The sequence below is a fragment of the Perca fluviatilis genome, chromosome 11 (assembly GCF_010015445.1).
Source record: "Perca fluviatilis chromosome 11, GENO_Pfluv_1.0, whole genome shotgun sequence".
NCBI lineage: Eukaryota > Metazoa > Chordata > Actinopteri > Perciformes > Percidae > Perca > Perca fluviatilis.
Genome location: NC_053122.1, coordinates 13,000,431 through 13,019,463, shown reverse-complemented (window position 1 = coordinate 13,019,463; position 19,033 = coordinate 13,000,431). Strand labels below are relative to the sequence as shown.

Below are 19,033 nucleotides of genomic sequence, written 5' to 3'. Positions count from 1 at the left end.
CTGTGAAGGTTCCCAGTCATCCAGGTCATAGTTATCCAAGGAGTGTCAACGGCAACTGGACTTGGTTAAGGTTCGAGACGACTTCTTCAATTCTGATAGGGAAACCCAGCTATTTAACCTCTGTGGGGTCGTTGTCGAGACGATCGATTGTGTTTTGGCCGTTAGTGCTGTCTATTAGTCTGGTTTCACATCTCTGAATCTGTGCCCACATCTTTGATTTCTTTTAGCAATTCATGGCAATTCAGTATTCAAGCATGGCTAAAATCATCATCAAACAGTCACACATCCTTGGTATAAACTTCATATCAATTGCAAATACATTGGGAATCTTTTTCTAACTTGGCGATTATCAAGTTGTCATTCAGAGTAATGAACAAACATACATACAGTCAACAGAAACTTTGTTGTAAAAGGGATATATGATTTCAGGGTAGTTTAGAAAACACATTTCTCACCCGCATGCCCTCAAATCTGGACAGAGCTCTGAGAGGTCTCAAAGCACGCAGAGTCCTCAGGGACTTGATTGCAGCAAAGTCTGAATATCCCAGTGAATTTGCTACCAGGCTTATTAATGAAACCTATATGGAGTACAGAAAGACATGTGTACTGTAAGAATCACTAAATGAGTCCAAATATGTTCTTGTTCACGTTTAAACCTTTAAACCTGGGGGTAATGTAGCAATATTAAGAACAAAAACATTGTGAAAAGCATTGAATAAAGCAATATCACATGCATAGTCTTATCAAAATATTAATCAAGGTATTGCATAGTTTTTCTTAGCAATTATGTAACTTTTTGAAGAAAAGAACATAATAAAAGACCATAAAAGACAAGTAGAACACATTTGAAGAGCCATATTTTAGAGTTTCTGTGTATTTTGGGACATTCCACAGTTAGGAACACAATTACTTAATTTTTGAGGTTTAGATTTGGTTTGCTTGTTGTGTCATCTTTTATCAAATTTAGACTTCCACTCTATTCTACATCCAAAATGGACAAAACTAAATGGTATTCCGCTGTTGAATGGCCCGTGGATGACGGCTATGAATGAAAATGGCATGAGAAAAATGAGAAAAAGTCATGTCATGATTGATGACAAAACACAGACAAGTATGCACAATATGAACAAATGTGTCCATGAATGCATACTCAGCTATATATGCATATATAATATGTATATATATCAAATAGAGGGAGTTTTATAAAGAATTTATATCTATCTTTGCCAAATTTGCTTCCCAATTTGCATTCAATTGATCCAATACATTCATTAAAAACAATTTAGGACTTATAAGGTCCCAATGGTCTGAATTTCTTTATAAAAGTCTATTTACACTTGTGTTTGTCCAATATATCTAAAGAAGGTACTCAAAATGTATTCTCAGGACAAGAGAAGTCTTTGGCTTCAAGAAAGTACAGACGGAAAAATTTAAAAAAGCTGTAAAAGAAAGTAAGGTGGTAGTTTTCATAGAGAGAAACAAAAGGTATGTAGCTGCAATTATCAAAAGGATTTGTCTTTTCTTCCAAACAGACATGACAAATAACATTCAGTACATAAATTAGACACAACAGTTTAGACATGAGCTCAACTCGTGCATTTCTAAATTGACTAAAATGTCTGTTTAGCAACATTTTTATAGGTTTAATATGCTGTATAAAGTACATCTTCTGTAGATAAACCTTAGAGTAAATGGCACTGCAATTGTTCTTGATATAAAAGCCAAGGTCCTAAAGTAACGGATTCAAAGAATGACTGTTGAGTAGTTTTAAAATTCTTTGCACATTTCATAAGAAGTGCATTTGTTGGAAACAAGACGGTGGCTTTTGATATCACAACAGAAAGCACTTACGAGTGAAAAAACACAGAAGCATTCGTGAGGCAGATGCAAGTTTCCAATCCCAGAGCCCATACTCACCTGGGACCTGCTAACTACAACTTACCCTAACAATAGAGCGGTCTGTTGAAATCTGTGTAACAGCAGGTGAAATCAGAGGAAGTCAAGTCAGGCCTCAGGCTGCACGCCTCGGGCACTTTGGATTACCACTACAGAGCCACATCCATTTTACCCAACAGAGCACTTATTTTTAATTTGTCTGACAAAATCCTGGCATAAAAGCAAATGTAAAATTGTTCAATGTAACAACTATTTAGTGTGTGATTTATCTGTATGTTTTTTTTGTTGTCGTGTGGAGTTTGTTTTAAATAGGAGTAGCTGATGGTGGGGGCAGCACGATACGATTTTAGTCATGAAGATGGCCAGTTGTTGTAAAGCATATATGGATTGTTAAGTGCTTTCCTGTAAATAATGTGACACTCACCAAGCTTTAAATCCCACAAACATGAACAAGCAACATTCAGCTACAATGAGAGGGGTTACACTTCAACCTCAATTCTCAAAATGTGATTTTTAATTACCAGCATCTCTTCATGTGGTGCAACAAAAACAGGCAAAATGTTCGCTTACATCCACGATAAGAAAGTCGAGCCAGCACCAGTAGTTGGTGAAATATTTCTTGAAGCCGTATGCGATCCACTTGAGGAACATCTCTAGCACAAAGATGTAGGAGAAGACCTTGTCGGCATACTCCAACACCACCTTTACGACTTTTCTCTTCTCAATGTAGATATCTTCAAATGCCTGCAGCAGAAGAGGGACAGCGGTGTGAGTAAATGCCACATCACACCACTAGTGTTGGCTGAACATGGAAAACAATTTAATATCAGATGAACTTTATTGTTTCTGAAGGTACAATTATAATACGGAAACCAGTTGTTTTAGATACAGAAATTTTGCATTACAGTTTTTCAACCACCCTGAGAAAACATGCTGCTGGCAACCACTGTGGGAAGGTTGTATTTAAACTTCAGCCATTAAGCTTCAGTAATATTGTACTGAAATCAGGCATTAAACAGAACTGGAATCAGACACTGAAGTGAATAAAGCAGGAATCCCACTCCTACTTCTACTTCACATACTTACTTCTAGGAGTTTTCCATTACTTGCAGCCTATTGTTTTGAATTTACATAGAGTAATTACCTTTTTACCTTTTTGACCGATTTCATACATACTGTACATGAACGAACAATAACAACAAATCAAACAGGACTGAAAAGGGATGACATGTTTTAAAAAAGATATACATTTATTTCAAAATAAATAGTGATAATAGTGATAAATTAAATAAATAACAAATAGAGCCGTACCAGAGCCCCACTGCTGAGCAGGATCATGAAGATAATGAAAGTCTCAAACCAGCTGTGTTCCACAATCTGGTAGCAGGTCTTCCTCAGCCTCCACCAGGCCTGGCCCAGACCGCGGCTGGTATCGATGTCACAGCACTGACAGTGCCTCATGCACACTGAGCGGGAAGGCAAAGGCAAATCAGCACAGATTACACTGCATGATGGAAATACACTACACAAAAAACATATAACATGTAAAATGAATGTTGCAAAAGCTTTGATTGTACTTTATATTAATTGTTTCACATGGTTATAACTCTAAATTCTCAATTCTCACATTCTGGGAAGCATTCCTCCGGCTCCATGCTCTCTTCAGCCAGCTCTGACAAGTCATCCATTTCTTCTCCAGGCTTCCTCAAATCCACTGTGCTGCCCTCTGATAGGCTAATCCTCTCCTGAATGGTGAGAAGTCTCACTGTTACCAATCAATGTCTCACTTATTTTGTCATTAAACAATGTATGAACCAATACTGAGTTGTTATACACATGTATAGCATAGAATATAGATGGATGAACGACTGTTTTCCATCAGCTGTCAAAGGCTAAACACCTGCTGTGACATCACTGGTTGGGCTGTGGCCATATGTGCATTAGGCCTATACGTTCTAAACAAAACAAAGCAGTGTAGCAGCATTTTTCTGCTCTTTGTTCAGTGTAGATTCATCCCATTAAAGCTTGCTCACTTAGATGTACTGCCTTGCATTTCAATCTCTTCTGAGCCTTAATACATTTTTGATGAGATTTTGTGTGTTGTAACAGCAACATATTTAACACGATTTATAGGACAGAGGTGCGGCTTCAATCCTATAAACTGTTACAAAGTCTAATCCAGCATTAAAGAGCATCCGCAGGACCTGGAGACTAGATTACCAGCATTGCAATATTAGTTCTCAAAGACACAGAGAATGTGCACTAATGACATTTTAAGACAAGTATTGCCATATGCAGTTGTAATATATGCACACATTGGCGGATTGCTCTTTTCGTTCTTTAAAGTGATCTACTTAAAAAAAACTTTATTCATAACTAACTGCTTGATAAATACAGTCTTGCCATTTTTAGTGTGCATTCAAAGCTCTACACATGTAAAAGGTATTCTTCTTTCTGGCTGAGCAGATGCCCAGTTAAGCTGTTGTTTTTTTTTTTCATTTCCCTTTTCCCTAATGCCTAATTCTGCTGCGGAGCAGAGTACGGCAGGGAAATAGGAAGAGAGAGCGCCAGACTGCATCCCACTCAGCTCTGCTCTGCTCAGCTGTGTCACTTTAATCTGCTCTGCAGGCCTGACTCCACATCTGGCCTGCTGCTGTCTGCCTGCCAGAGAGGACAGGAGCAACACACCCTCAACCTCAACAAACCCCTGACCCACAGGACATTGAGACATAGAGGAATCTAGAGGAAGGATGGAGGCAAGAGGAAGAAGCAGGGAGCTTGATAAAGAAAGAGAAAGAGAGAGAGAGAGAGAGAGAGAGAGAGAGAGAGGTTTGCTCAATTAATTCAAGTTAGAGAGAGAGTAAAGGGAGTAATCTTACTAAATGATTGCGTATGATGTAATACATACTGCAACTTAATTATTCTAACTTTACTCAAGTAACCAATATTCATAAGACTATTTTTAAACTTTATTTATCCATGGTGTTTGCCTGCACACCAGCCAATGATAAGCGTCAACAATTTTGTCTTGACTTAAATCTGTTGGAACCAATCAAACTATAATACTCATTCTCTTATTCACTTTCTTGCTGTTGAGTGGATTGATACCACTTCCAAGCCTATACTTAAAAAAATTAAGCTAACACCAGTAGCTGGTTAGCTTAGCTTAGCGCAAAGACTAGAAACAGGGGGAAACAGTTTGCTGGCTCTGCCAAAAAGGTAACAAAATCTACTTACCAGCACCTTCAAAGCTCACTAATGAACATAATGTATCCATACAAAAACCGAAGTGTAACCTCACAGTGATGACAAGACTTACTGCAGCCAGCAAAGAAATAGTCTGGCAACCTTCCTCCACAGCGAACTACCACATATGCTACTGCCTATGCCCCCCTGATTGGGCTCTTATACTTCTGAATGACATGAGCAGCAACAATGGTTTGGAAACTAATTAGAATTGTTATTTCACTTAAAACTAAGAGTCAAAGACTGAGCTGAATTGATTAATCCTTTGAAAGAACTTTCTAGAACATTTTCCAGCAACATCTTGGATACAGAACAGAGTAAACAACTGGCCACTAAAATCATGTCCTCCTACCATTTTAATTTTTTACTTTCAGGTCGTCTTACAATGTAAAATGTATGACAACAATGTTAATGAAGCTTAACAACAAGAACAAAAACACTGTGCATTTGCATAAAAGTAAAGCTTTAAAGTGCCCATATTATGCTCATTTCAGGTTCACAATTGTATTTTGAGGTTGTACATGGTTTAATTTTCAAAAGGAGCACATGTGCATTAGCTAGGTAAGGATCACATCAGATAGCTTCAGTCAGTAGGCTACAAGGCAGGATTAGCCGGGAGACTTCTTCTAAACGAGGGCGCACTGCCAACTTTGTGTGGAATACCTGCAGAACAGGGAAATGTAAGTAGTTCTTTTGTAGATTATGGTAAACTAGTGTGTGTTGTAGCAGTGTTTTGCCATTGAGAACGAGCTAGCCAGCATGCTACAGTTAGCCACTTCGTCTCGGCTACTGACGTAGAAAGCCCTGCAGATTTTGAACAGCTCGCCCGGAGACTGAAGGCAGGTTACATTCAGAAACCCGTATCTCACACAAAACAGCATGGATGTTTTTTTTCCCAAGTTTGTAAAGTGATTTTTTCATAATATGGGCACTTTTTCTGGGCACTCTTTTTTGTGTCTCTGGTGCTTGCACACGCATACAAACTTTGAAAAATATCCATCCATGCTGTTTTGAGCGAGATATGGTTTCTGAATGTGTCCTGCCTTCAGTCTTCGGGTAAGCTGTTCAAAATCGGCACGGCTTTCTACGTCACAAGCCGAAACGAGCTGGCTAACCACAACCGTTAGCATGCTAGCGTTAGCATGCTAGTGTTAGCGTGCTGGCATGCTATCTCGTTCTCAATAGCAAAGCACTGCTACAACACACACAAGATCACCAGATCTACAAAAAAAACTACTTACATGTGCGCCCTCGTTTAGAAGAAGTCTCCCAGCTAATCCTGCCTTGTAACTGACCGAAGTTTGAGAAACAGCCTTTCTTTTACTGTCTATGGAGCTAGCTGACATGATCTACATCTTAGCTACTGCCCATGTGCGAGTGCAATCAAAGATAGTACAGAAGAAGAAGAAGAAGAAGAAAAGAGGTCTCACTCTGTAGCTAAATCAGAGACCAGGTGAAAAGAGGATCTACAGCAGTGAGAGAGAGCTGTGCAGTACAACAAAAAGATGATGTTTTTTTGAAAATTAAACCATGTAAACCTATTTTGGTACAACCTTAAAATACAATTATGAACCTGAAAATCAGCATAATATGGGTGCTTTAAAAATCTACCGTAGTTACGGTTTGGTTGTCAAAACTCAGAGTCCACTCATCAGCCACTCATACAACTCACATAATATCATTTCATACTTTATTTCCATAGTTTCCCAAAACATTCTTGAAAAGTTTACACATTACTGTGTAATGTGTTACTAATTAGAAAAGTAGAGAAAGTGTTTAGTTTGTTTGGTACACTTCCAGTTAGTTAAGTCTAATTCATTTCTAACCAAACCTAGGGAGTCAGTCCACAGTTAGGCAGTTGAACAGGCGAAAATGTGAAATATGTCTGCAGGCAAGCATTCAATTAAATATACTGTATATGAAGAAGAAACTTCACAATATTAAATGAATAATGAATAAGTATTTACTTGAAGCTGTTCCAACAAGGAAAAGCCTATTTCCCCCTATGATTACTGTCAAATCCCTGTAACTATTTTCAGGAAACTTCCTAGAAAGTTATTAGGAAACTACATGCCCAAAAAAGCATTAGCCATATAGCCTCTGTCTTTCTTTTATTACTTAATTTACTTCATGTAACAATGTCAGATGTTGTATACCCATCTTGTATGTAGGTTTTTGTAATTTTTTTGTAAAAGTTTAAAAAACTTAATATAAAAAAATAAAATAAAAAAAGCCATAATGCCTTTATTATCACATTTCTAACAAAATGAGAGATGTACATGTAAGTCTGCTAGCTTTTTTTACATTTGCTAAAATATATTTGAAATTCATTGTCTTTTTCAGTTTGTTGCCAGTATGGGATGCTGACGTTTCCAGGCAAAAAGCATGAAAACAACCTGGATACGGTAATGTAAGGTTAATGCAGAGTCTCATATCCACAGAAACCTACGTCAAACACAAGAAGGAGGATACAACACAGAAGTGGAAATAACTTGGATTCTACTTGTTTTGACATGTTTAATTTTGGTATGAAACTGACTATGTTGCTTCTGGCTTCACCCAAAGCAGTGATGTAACAGCAGTAGCAGGGGTTTCCTACTATTGTTTGACACAAACTATTTTGGTAGATAATAGACTACTACAACAGTAAACTATGAGGGTTCAGGTCCAGTGTTAACACATATATCTGGAGGTGAAAAGCTTACCGGTTTGTTGTCTTCATCCTCTGATGACTCAGAAATCTCCTCCTCCTCGAGAAACTCCACATCTGACTCTCCAGGTGCGATGGGAACAATGACAGTCAAGTTTGGGTTTGTCATGTAGCTGTCCTCCTCTGGTGTGATGTACTTCTCTCCATAGCGTCCACAAATTCCACCATTGCTTTCCACATGATTTCCAACCAGCTTGATGGCCTGACCGGCTTCTTTAGCCTTCTGATTTTGACGCTTCAAGCTGTGGTTGAAGAGGTCGGCGATGCACGTGGAAAGCCAGGAGACACCGGACTGGATACGGCCAATGGCGATCTGGATGTTGTTCAAATCGCCGTCTTCGTCTGGAGCAGAGAGGTTGTCCGAGCTGAAGGAGCTGAGCAGCAGGGCCAGAAAAAGATTCAACACCTGTTGACAGACATATGTTATGTTACATTACATTTGCTTTGGAGAAATATCAGAACATTGCTATAATTTTGTAGACATTTAGCCTGAATATGGCAAAGAAAATGCTGTATTTACATTATGCTTATGTCAACATTTATCTTTCTTTACTAATCAGAGCAAAGGTTAGCCTGTAAGCTAAAGGATAAGTGCACCTAGTGCATGACATGACCTTCCACATATGTTGTCAACAATGGGAAAGGAGGATATTCTACCCAGATATGCTCAGGCACATATGGCTTCAGCTGCTTTCAGACACACTGAACTCAAGTTTCAAAGCATCCAACTCCCAAGTAATCTGTCTACTAGCTTAGAGAGCAGCAGCATCAAGCCCATCTCTGCACAGTAGCATGTGTGTGTGTGTGTGTGAGTGTGTGCATGTGTGATGTGCAGAGTTGGTAAGGATCATCTTTAGCCACTGAGCCATTCAGAAATGGGGAGCATGAGCAGAAGATTAGTGATGAATGCCCTCCGACCTTCTTGCCCCTAAGCATACTGGATAATCTCTTGGATAAACCGCTTTCCCACGATTCATGTGCAGTGGAGGTTATTGTCCATTCAACTCAATAAGAAGCACTGTTGTGATCTGGTCTTTGCACTAACAACAGGGTTACTAAAGGTGTCTTTATCCAGCAATTGTAAAACAACAGAAACTGCTATGTGCTCTTTAAGCCGTTTTCATCTTTTGTCAGTGCTACTGGAAGATCATTTAAAGCTAGATTAAGTGTTTAATAGCAGCAGAAGGTGTAAACTGGTGTGAAACCACCAGGCTAAAGATGATATAATGGTGCTGGATGTTAGGACTGGGTATGATTACTTGATAACTTTAAGTTATCGGACGAAATAACTCAGTACCAAGTAGTATCAAAACTTCTCCAGTCAGACGATACCCTTTTTGTACCAAGATTTATTATTATATTTAAGAGTATTTGTATGATTTTGCTCGCATCCAATCATCTAAAGGCTCTGACATACCAACCCGACGGCCGACCGAGTTGGTCAAAAAAGTGCCTCGGAAGACACCGAAGTGACACCAAAGTGACGCCGACTTGAGCATACGTTCTGCACGTGCGCGAGATGTAATACGTCTCCATAACAGCAGGTGGAGCTAATCTGTATTATTGCCCAAAAAATGAAAACCGGCAGCTGATTCGTTCGGCTCGTTCGGAATACGATCTCGTATTTTCCGAAAATAGTTCACCGAAACGTGTTTCATTTCAGATCGACAAAGGTCAGTTTAAAAGATTTTCGTCAGATTTTGAGTGGCGTTAGTGGTTAGCACTCCACCAATCAGATTGGTCACTGAGTCCAACTGCCCACTAGCCGATTCAACAAGTGAAATTGGCACAAATGAAGGCAGAAGGCTCCTCCGACTGACGACGGCACGGAACACACCGAACAGACTTGAATCACTGACCTCGCCAGACTGTCCAACGGCCGATAATCGGGTTGGTGTGTCAGGGCCTTTATCATTCTTCGACCTAATGCGATGTGTGATTGGCCCACTATCTCAGCAGCTACAAACAATACAGTCATTATCTGTCAGTTATTTAACTAATATTTTAATAATTTGAACACTTTTGAAATGTTTCAAACGTCTCTTTCCAGAAATTCAGCCTTGGTGCAGAATTACAGCCACTAGAGCCAGTCCCACAATGAGCTTTCCTTAGAATGTGCCATTTCTGTGTCTGTAGCTATTGAGGAGGAGAGGGGGGGGGGGGCAAGGTGGAGGGTAGGGGTGTGGCCTTGACCAACTGCCACTTTGCTCGTTTGAAAGCCATGATGTCTCTCTTTCTCATGGGTGGGCCAAATTCCTCTGGGCGGGCAAAGCAGAGAAACGGGAGGTAATCTTGATTCCAGATCGGCCCATCTGAGCTTTCATTTTCTCAAAGGCAGAGCAGGATACCCAGGGCTCGGTTTACACCTATCGCCATTTCTAGACACTGGGAGACCATAGGCAGGCTGGGGGAATGCATATTAATGTGAAAAAAACTCATAAAGTGAAATTTTCATGCCATGGGACCTTTAAATCCTGAGCAATTTCTACTCCTGCATCATAGAGAGCGTCCTGACCGGGAAAATCTCTGCCTGGTACGGAAACAGCATCGAACATCGCTTTTTGTTCGGCTGAACACACAAAAGGCAGTGCATTAGCCTGCCTATCTTTAGGCAGGCATTGCAAGAAAAAGGCTAGGAGAATCATTGAAGATCAGGAAGAAGGCATCGGATCAACCAGGCCAGCACTGAGAGACTCAAGAGAAGCTTCTAGTCTCAGGCCACTAGGATCTTAAAACTGGATACATGTCACTAAAATTGTACCTTGTATGATTTTTCATGTGACAAATAAAGTTGATTGATTGATTGATTGAAGTGCAAAAAAATAAAAGGTATAAGAAGTAAATAAAAACTGAAAAGGTAACAAAGAGTAACAAATATTTTAGAGTAAACCAAAAATGTTTTAAAACATTTCTGACAGACAGATACATTTCAGAGCATAGGATTAAATGAGGAACAAACTAGCATTTAATGGTAGAGGGAACAGAGGGCATGCTGGGAACAGGTGGCCTTGCTCCATTTAAATAAAAAAGCCTGACAGGGTTTTAAAATAGTTATGCGACAGAACTGAATTGATTGTGGTGCAGATGATGCTCATATTTCAGTGTATAATATTATTATAATATGTGCTTAGCATGAGATGGAAAATCCACAAGCTGGTAGCACATTTCTTTCTTGTTTGGACTTACATAATACATAAGGTAGCTTTCTTAGGATCAGGCCAGGAGTCTAAACGTACCCTAAAACAAAAAGAAATCCTGAAAATGCATCAGGAAAAACCCTACAGAAACAGACTAAAAACAATACAATGTGTGGTTTTATATATTTCAAAAATCAGCACTAAATTGACACCACAATGAAGTAAAACTACACTGACCCTAAATAAATGCTGCAACTGCTGGCCGCCCGCGCTTCCGGGATTTTTTGGATCTGTTCTCATTAACATAGCTTACAGGACACAGCTGGACAACAAATCACCATATGGGTGGACCAACAAATATACATATCCCCTTATTATGGCACAGAGTGACAGCAGTTGTGTACAAACAGAGCTGGCATACAGATTAACTACTTTTTACAGAAGCAGCTGCATGCAATGATGTACACACGGTGTTTCATCCTGTGTGAAACTCAATACCTGCTGCAAAGGCTGGAACGACAGCAAGAACACCCTGGCCTTGGCTGATCATTTGTATAGTACTTAGGTCACAATTTCTCCCATAAGGCTTAGTTCATTAGCAGTGGATAAAACATTTAGTCCTGTTGGACATGAGGCTGCGGTAAACCCGCTGCAAGCGCAGAGTGTCTGGTGAGGCTACAGTTTGCACGACAGCATGTGCAGTTAATACATATCTTACTTAGGAGGGAAAACATAGGCTTTATATGTCGTCCAGACATGATCTGTTTTGCAGTCTGCTAATGCTAATCAGCAAGACAGTTAGCACGACACTGTGACACAATTGCTTTCTCAGCGATGAGCATGCGTTCAAGAGCACTGAAGGAAAAACGCACAAACCATTCTGGCTAGAAAGATATCCGATCCGTCTGCTAAATATATCACGACGAGGCACCAACAACTGTTCGAGGATGTCCCATCCTCATAATATGGAATCACCAAACTCTTCATTTGTGCAACATAATCCCTGATTACTCATGACATCATCATTTGGATTATAGTTGCATTGACATGCAATTGAATTTCTCTAAGCAGGCTTCCTGTTATTATATACTGTTAAAGGCTGGTGATATTCTGTATTTTTATTATTGTCAACAAATCCAATAAAAAGACCAAAACCAACAATGTGTTTGTGTGTCTGTCATACAATACTTTCCGACATCCCCCAGCTTGTCTTTGGCTCTCAGACACAAGCCTCTCTGGTTCAACCTCAAAATGTAAATTAGTCACGAATACAAACTTTCACTTCAAAAAAAATAAAATAATAATACTAAGTAATCTTTTCAAACAGCAGGGCACTGTGGTTATTAGCAAATGTTACTCTAGCAGGAGTAAACGGTACATTTCTTTGAGGCAACCTATTCTCACTCCCTACTCAATAAATAAAGCAGCTTGGTCAGTGACCCTCAGCATCTGTATGAGATGCTGAGGGCTTTCAACTACTCGACTGCAGGGTGTTGTGAGATGACGTAGTATAAAGAGCGACAATGTTGACTTTTTTTTCAACTAACATTATGTACATAATCTACATAAACTAACGTCACGTACATAAGTTACTTAACACATTAATTTATATCCAAAGCACGATCTTTTCCCAAACCTAACCAAGTAGTTGTGTTGCCTAAACCTAACCATACTGTGCATGTTGAAAAATAATGCCAAAGGGCAAATTAGGAGTGAAAATGTGTTGTTTGGGGACAATTTTCAGCTGCAGATTCTGGGTACTAGTGAATATCTTTTTTTTTTTTTTAGTATTAACTCAAAATAAAGTACAGTGCCCATGTTCATCCTAATGAAAGAACATATCACCCAGTGCAACGGTGTAGCTCACTGATGTAACTGTAATTATCGTTGTTCGACAATATTGGAGGTCATGACAGAGGAATAGCAGGTTTTGGCTACACAGTCAATACTTGTTAGTGTAAGAAGAGATTGACTTTTGTGAAGATTTATTTTGTAGATTGAGATAATTTACATAATTCATCTTCACAATTCAATGCTTGTTTTGGTGATGAGATTTGTTAAAAGACATTTTAAAAGATATAAAAATGTCCAATTTAACACTCACCACCAAGTTCCCTATGACCATGACCAACATGAACACCAGGATACAGAGGGGCTGCCCGGCCACTTCCATACAATCCCACATGGTCTCGATCCATTCGCCGCACAACACCCGGAACACGATCAGGAAGGAGTGGAAGAAGTCCTTCATGTGCCAGCGAGGCAGCTGGCAGTCGATGGAGATCTTACACACACAGTCCTGGTAGTTTTTGCCAAACAGTTGCATGCCCACCACAGCAAAAATGAAGACTATGATGGCCAACACCAGCGTCAGGTTTCCCAGGGCGCCTACGGAGTTTCCGATGATCTTGATGAGAGTGTTGAGAGTGGGCCAGGATTTTGCCAGCTTGAAAACTCGTAACTGATGAAGAGAACAAAGTGAAAAAATAAATAAATGATGCTGTATCTTTACAAGAAACAGAATGTTTGATAAGATGTTCTAGAGAGTTCAGTATTTAATCCTTTGCCAAAAAAAAGTACACAAGTGAAAGTTTAAGATTTTTGTTACCAGTCTAAAAGATCTCAGGACAGACAGCCCCTCTACATTTGAAAGACCTAACTCCATCAGACTGAGGCAAACAATGATGCCGTCAAAGATATTCCAGCCCTGTTGGAAGTAGTAGTAGGGGTCCATGGCAATCAGCTTCAGGACCATCTCAGCTGTAAAGATCCCTGTGAAAACCTAGAGATACAGATACAGAGGGACATAAAGACAGTAAGAGGTGGAAAAAGTAACAAAATATCCTATTCAAGTGAAATATGCATCGCTTTATTTCTTTACATAACACTGCCCTTAATCAGACTAATGGACTGAGTAAAGTAAAAAGGTGTCGCTTGTCCAACAGGTAATTACCACCCGACTCTGCAGTTCCCCTTAAAATATGTTTGAATTTTTTTCATTGTTTTGGAATTATGGCCCGCAGATTACAGTACTGTTTGGATCAGTCTCACCGCTCTCATCAACCTTGTTTCCAGCAGCAGGCTGTGGTTTTCAGCGGAAAAAGCTACTAGCTGGTGAACAAAGTAGAGCATTTAGCAGCTAAAGAGCCAGACATTTCCCTCAGGAGTTGGTGGAGACCAAAACAGAGCTAGAAGGAGAGTGAATATTACATTAACCAGGTAAACTCAAACATGACTCCAAATGAATGTTGCTCTGTATTTGCTGGATATATAAATAGGCAACTGTTGCTAACAGGTCCCCTAGTAACAACTTTGTATGGTGGAATTTTAATGATGTGTTTACAGGTTGTTCCGCTGTTTCAAAGAAGCCAAAAAAGATAAAATAATGCAGCCTTAAGTTTGTTTAAATTATGTAAAAGTTCTAAAAAATTATCTGTATTCCTGTTATGATAGTCTGTGTTTTGTATTGCTGGCTCTTCAATTTCTTGGTTGAATATCTGTTTTGTTTAACCGCTGAAAATGAACAATAAAAACTCTTAATCATATAGAAAACGGGTAAAGGTCAAAGTGAAAAAAAAACTATAAAGCACTAGAGTGGATACTTCTGCAATGTGGTAGTTTTAGGACCCAAATATCCATGTAGAAAATGTAAGTATTACCTCCATTTGTCTTTTTAAATAGGTTTTCAAACTTGAAGACACTAGCAGAGTCTCTAATTTACCAGTAGGGGGAGTTGGCAAAATACAAATAAGGGAATCAGTCCCCCCTCCTGCTAAAAATACTCCCTCTTACCAAAGATAATCCCAAATAGTCCCGAGCAGAAAATTTGACAAAGGATCAACATGCCCTATTTAACCTTAGGTCCTGCACAGCACTAACTATAAAAAAAAACAACACTTCGATATTTAAATACATTATCTGAATGAATGATTTTGTCTTTCCTCTTTACTTTTTTCTCAGTGAAGCTTTTAGTCCTCTCCACTGCTAACCTAACAGCACTTAGAAGAAAGTGTGTCAAATGCTGGAAACCTGCCCACCTCTATCATTAAAAGCCCCTTACCAGATTGCCCACTGAAAGCATCGTGTTGAACTCATCAGTCATGGGGTAGTGCTCCAGGGCCATGAAGAGGGTGTTGAGCACAATGCATATGGTGATACCCAGATCCAGGAAAGGATCCATCACCATGAACTTCACCCACTCCTTAATCTTCAGCCACCAAGGGCAGGAGTCCCATATCAGGTACTTCTTGGCAAATGTGTACCAGCAGGGATGGCACTTTTGCCTCGACACCTCCAGCTCTGCAAAGAGACATCACGGTGAACTATTTATATGCAGGCCTTAAATCCCCCCTTGAAAAGTAAACCAATGCTGTCTTCAATCTGTAATAGGTCTCATAGGATAAGAGCAATCTTTAGAGGGATAATGTGCTTTTCGCTTTCTGGCTGAGAGTTAGTTGAGAAGATTGATACCACTCTGGACACACGGCCCAGTGGTTGCACTGTCACCTCACAGCAAGTAGGCGGTGCTGAGTTCAATCCCCGGGCCAGGCAGGGTCTTTCTGTGTGAAGTTTTCACGTTCGCGTGTTCGCTCCTGTCAGTGCATGACCATTAGGCATTGACAAATTGACCGGAGTTGGTCCACCACCTCAAGTTCACTAAATAACAAGTTAAATCTTGTTTGTTTAGTGAACTTGTTAATTTGTGCAAAAACAGTAAAAAAATAAAATAAAATAAACAACTGATGTGCAAAAATGACAAGTTGTAGTTTTACAATTATAGGTTTATGGTGACTCCAGGAAGTTATTGCACCCTGCCAATAAATAGTCTGGCACATAACCCCTCGTAAAATGTTTAGATTTTACACTTTAGATTCTTAAACAAACAGGATTCAACATGTTAATTAGTTAGTTTAAGAGGTTGATTTTGTTGCCTTTAGACAGAGCCAACCTTGCTGTTTCCCTCTGTTTCCAGGCTTTGTGCTAAGCTAAACTAACCAGCTACTGGTTAGAGCTTGATAGCACACAACATTTTGCAAATTTAACGAAACATAGCCTTTCAAGTCATCCTGTTGGTGCTGCGGATCTGCGCTTTGTACATGGTATCGTGAGTTGTTTTTTATCCGAAATTCATTCAGACCGCTCCTGGGTTCCGGGGCTCTGTGTAATGCTGTCGCCCGGAATATATTAGCGTTGGGATTCGCAGATACATCGGGCTGGCCATAAATTTGTAGGCTGTGAAATAACTCAGAGGCAGGCTGTCCGCGTGTTGGTAATCACTGTTTTTATATAGTGTTGCTTACTGCAATACACACGTTTCATATGAGTAATTACCGTTTTCGGCCCAGGTCTTCCCCTTTGAGTGTGGGTTCAAAGGTCCTTGGTGTTTTGGTATATGAATCGTACAGACAAAGAGCGTTATCAACCTTCTCATCTATCTCTCAGCAACATTGCAAATAAGCATATTTCTCAATAGATCCAAGTATTTCTTTAATATTCAAGGACTCACCACCCATGGCATCGCTGAGGAAGCTGATAGAGCTCAGCCCTCTTTTCCTTTGCACTGGAGGAGGCTCAGCCACTATCGGGGAAGGCTGGAGGAGAAGTCTGGGAACTGTGTCCTCCGCACTGGTGGTCTTATGGTAGACAGAAAACCACTCATAAATACAAGGCTTTCCTCTCATTTCAGCTGTTAATTACATAAGATCTTTTTAACTCTTGCAGGATTTTCTAATTACACACAGGCATCTATCACTCACTGTGTCTTCCCTGACCCTCTCCATGCTGTGAGCAGGCATGGAGCTGGGAGAATGTAGGCCCAGTGTGGTGACTCCGTTCTGATCTAAGGAGATGTTGAGCCTGCCATTGATGTTAAGGCTGGGGGTGAAGACTTGGGAGCAATGGCTCCGCACACTGCCTGCCCTTGTCTTCCAGGGCGTTGCTGTTGAACTGGCGCGACTCCTGAAGGCGTCCCCATGAATGCTGTACTCGTCATCCCCAAAGTCAGCCTCCGAGTTGTTGCGTGGCCGGAAAGAGCTGAAGATGCTCACTTGGCTTCCTCTCCTGGTGCTGAGGGGGTGAGAGGACAGCGTAGCCAGCAGAGGGTGGACCGGAAGGGGAGACAGAGATGGCTACGGAAACACAAAGGATACATTAGCTCCTATGGCTTATTATAAGAACATCAAAGACTGGGAGAAAGGTTTAGAGTGTGATTGTTGGGTGATGTACCATTTCCTCATCCACTGGGTCAGACTTCTCTTCAGCAGCTTCCTCTGCTGTTTCCTCTGACAATGTCCTGTGAGATCTTCTTCTTCTGCTGTTGTTTCGACATATGCTGCCTGTCTTCAGACAGAATGGAGACAACTCTGGGGACAACACTGAGTCTGTATCCTGTGCTTGTTGTCTTTTTGATGCCAACTTCACACAGAAAAGAAGTTGTGTTATAGGAGATTATTTTGCACCAAATAAATATGAAAATCTTTGCTGATGGTTCGCCTTGCACCTACTCTTTGCTCTCTGCGAAGGTGCTCCATAGCCAGCTGAAACTCTCTCTCCTTTTGCCAGGCCTCAGCGATGGTTGCCTGATTCTGCTCCTCATAGGCCATGGCCACTACAGCCAGGATGAGGTTGACCAGGTAGAAGGAGCCCAAAAAGATTACCAGCACAAAGAAAACCATGTAGGTCTTCCCTGCTGAGCGCAGCGTCTGAGGGAGAAGACATGAAGTCAGTACAATCAAATTCACACTGGTCTTTGTAAAACCTGAAACAAGTTTTTCTAGTTTTGGCATATTGTATGCTTATAGACAGCGTTTTACTCAATTATATTATTGCTGAGATTTGGGGACTTACAAAGTAGTCCAAGACTGAAAGCAGCAGACATTCTGATAATTAGAGATAAACAAATCTTAGTTTTATCCTTTTGATCTTAATCCCTTATTTGGTCTAAAAATTAAAGTGACAGTACCTAAAATAGCCATTATAGCTCTTGCTCTAGCTCATTGCATTGTTAAACATAATTAACAATTTATTAATTAACAGTTCAGTCTGGGTAATAACCACTCCTATTTGTTTACAAGTATAGTAGCCAATAATAGCTTATATGGGTAAGCTTGAGAGTTGGTCATATCCTGTACTGATGCTTGTGTTGCTCGCCCCTATGCACTACATTGTAAAGTTGTGCTACGACACAGGGTCTTCATCATATCTCCCTAATCAACCATTTAAAGATGCATTAATTGATTTTTAGGCCACTTGGGGGTCAGTGGAACAAACTATAAACAAAGCACTGACATATTATCACCTTATTAAGTTGTGTTTCCAGGCAACCTGATAAATGTAAGTCCAGTATGTACCTTTTAGATTTGTTATGGTCTCCACCAACTCATTCAGTAAATATCTGTCTCTTTAGCTGCTAACGGCTCTTCTATTTTCATTAGCTAGTCGCTAACTTTGTCTTTCTGCTGTTTGGTGCTGGGCAGTTAGTGGTAAGTAGGTAGGTAAATCATAACAAAACAACTGCTTGCATGTTGCAAATACGATTGATGACAGAGGTATGAGTGAACCAAACAATAAAGTTAAGGATAACAAAATTAAAACCCTCTGTAAAGCTGAAGGGAACTGCAGAGTCAGATAATAATTCTCAGTAGGTTTGTAACTATGAGCTCCTTTCACATTACACATATTAATTAAACATTGACCCACTGTTAAAGGACAATTCCGGCGCAAAACGAACCTAGGGGTTATTAACTGATGTGTATGTAAACGATTTAATTTGAGTGTCCCCATGCCCCAAATACTAGCATTGTAAGCTAACCAGCGGTCCGCGGTAGCCTCGTCAAAGCTCCAAACTCATTCGATTAGCATGAAAACATGTCCCAGAGAGCGACAGAGTAGGTACACATCAGTTAATAACCCCTAGGTTCGTTTTGCCCCGGAATTGTCCTTTAATATAAAAAATATTTTTTTAATATTACTGCAGCTTTAACCTCTTGTTTACACTTATAGTAAGTGGTTTTGATGGTAAACATATTGTTTATTTCCTGTCTGA

The 19,033-nt window shown here is 40.0% G+C and overlaps 1 protein-coding gene across 5 annotated transcripts in view; it reads right to left on the bottom strand.

Annotated features, from left to right (window-relative positions):
* The window catches only part of LOC120567919 (sodium channel protein type 4 subunit alpha-like), a 46,839-nt gene that overhangs the window by 6,468 nt on the left and 21,338 nt on the right, over nt 1-19,033 (bottom strand). For 3 of the 5 annotated variants that reach the window (XM_039815014.1, XM_039815017.1, XM_039815015.1), the window contains exons 11-23: nt 17,493-17,690; nt 17,215-17,403; nt 16,746-17,117; nt 16,496-16,622; nt 15,050-15,288; nt 13,598-13,771; nt 13,094-13,450; nt 7,848-8,258; nt 3,524-3,641; nt 3,208-3,362; nt 2,467-2,640; nt 1,943-1,969; nt 456-578 (exon numbers count right to left, since the gene is read on the bottom strand). In XM_039815014.1, coding sequence (XP_039670948.1) covers nt 456-578; nt 1,943-1,969; nt 2,467-2,640; nt 3,208-3,362; nt 3,524-3,641; nt 7,848-8,258; nt 13,094-13,450; nt 13,598-13,771; nt 15,050-15,288; nt 16,496-16,622; nt 16,746-17,117; nt 17,215-17,403; nt 17,493-17,690 — 2,664 coding nt within the window. The remainder of the gene's footprint in view (nt 1-455; nt 579-1,942; nt 1,970-2,466; nt 2,641-3,207; nt 3,363-3,523; nt 3,642-7,847; nt 8,259-13,093; nt 13,451-13,597; nt 13,772-15,049; nt 15,289-16,495; nt 16,623-16,745; nt 17,118-17,214; nt 17,404-17,492; nt 17,691-19,033) is intronic. The other 2 variants (XM_039815016.1, XM_039815018.1) reach the window with 1 other exon arrangement.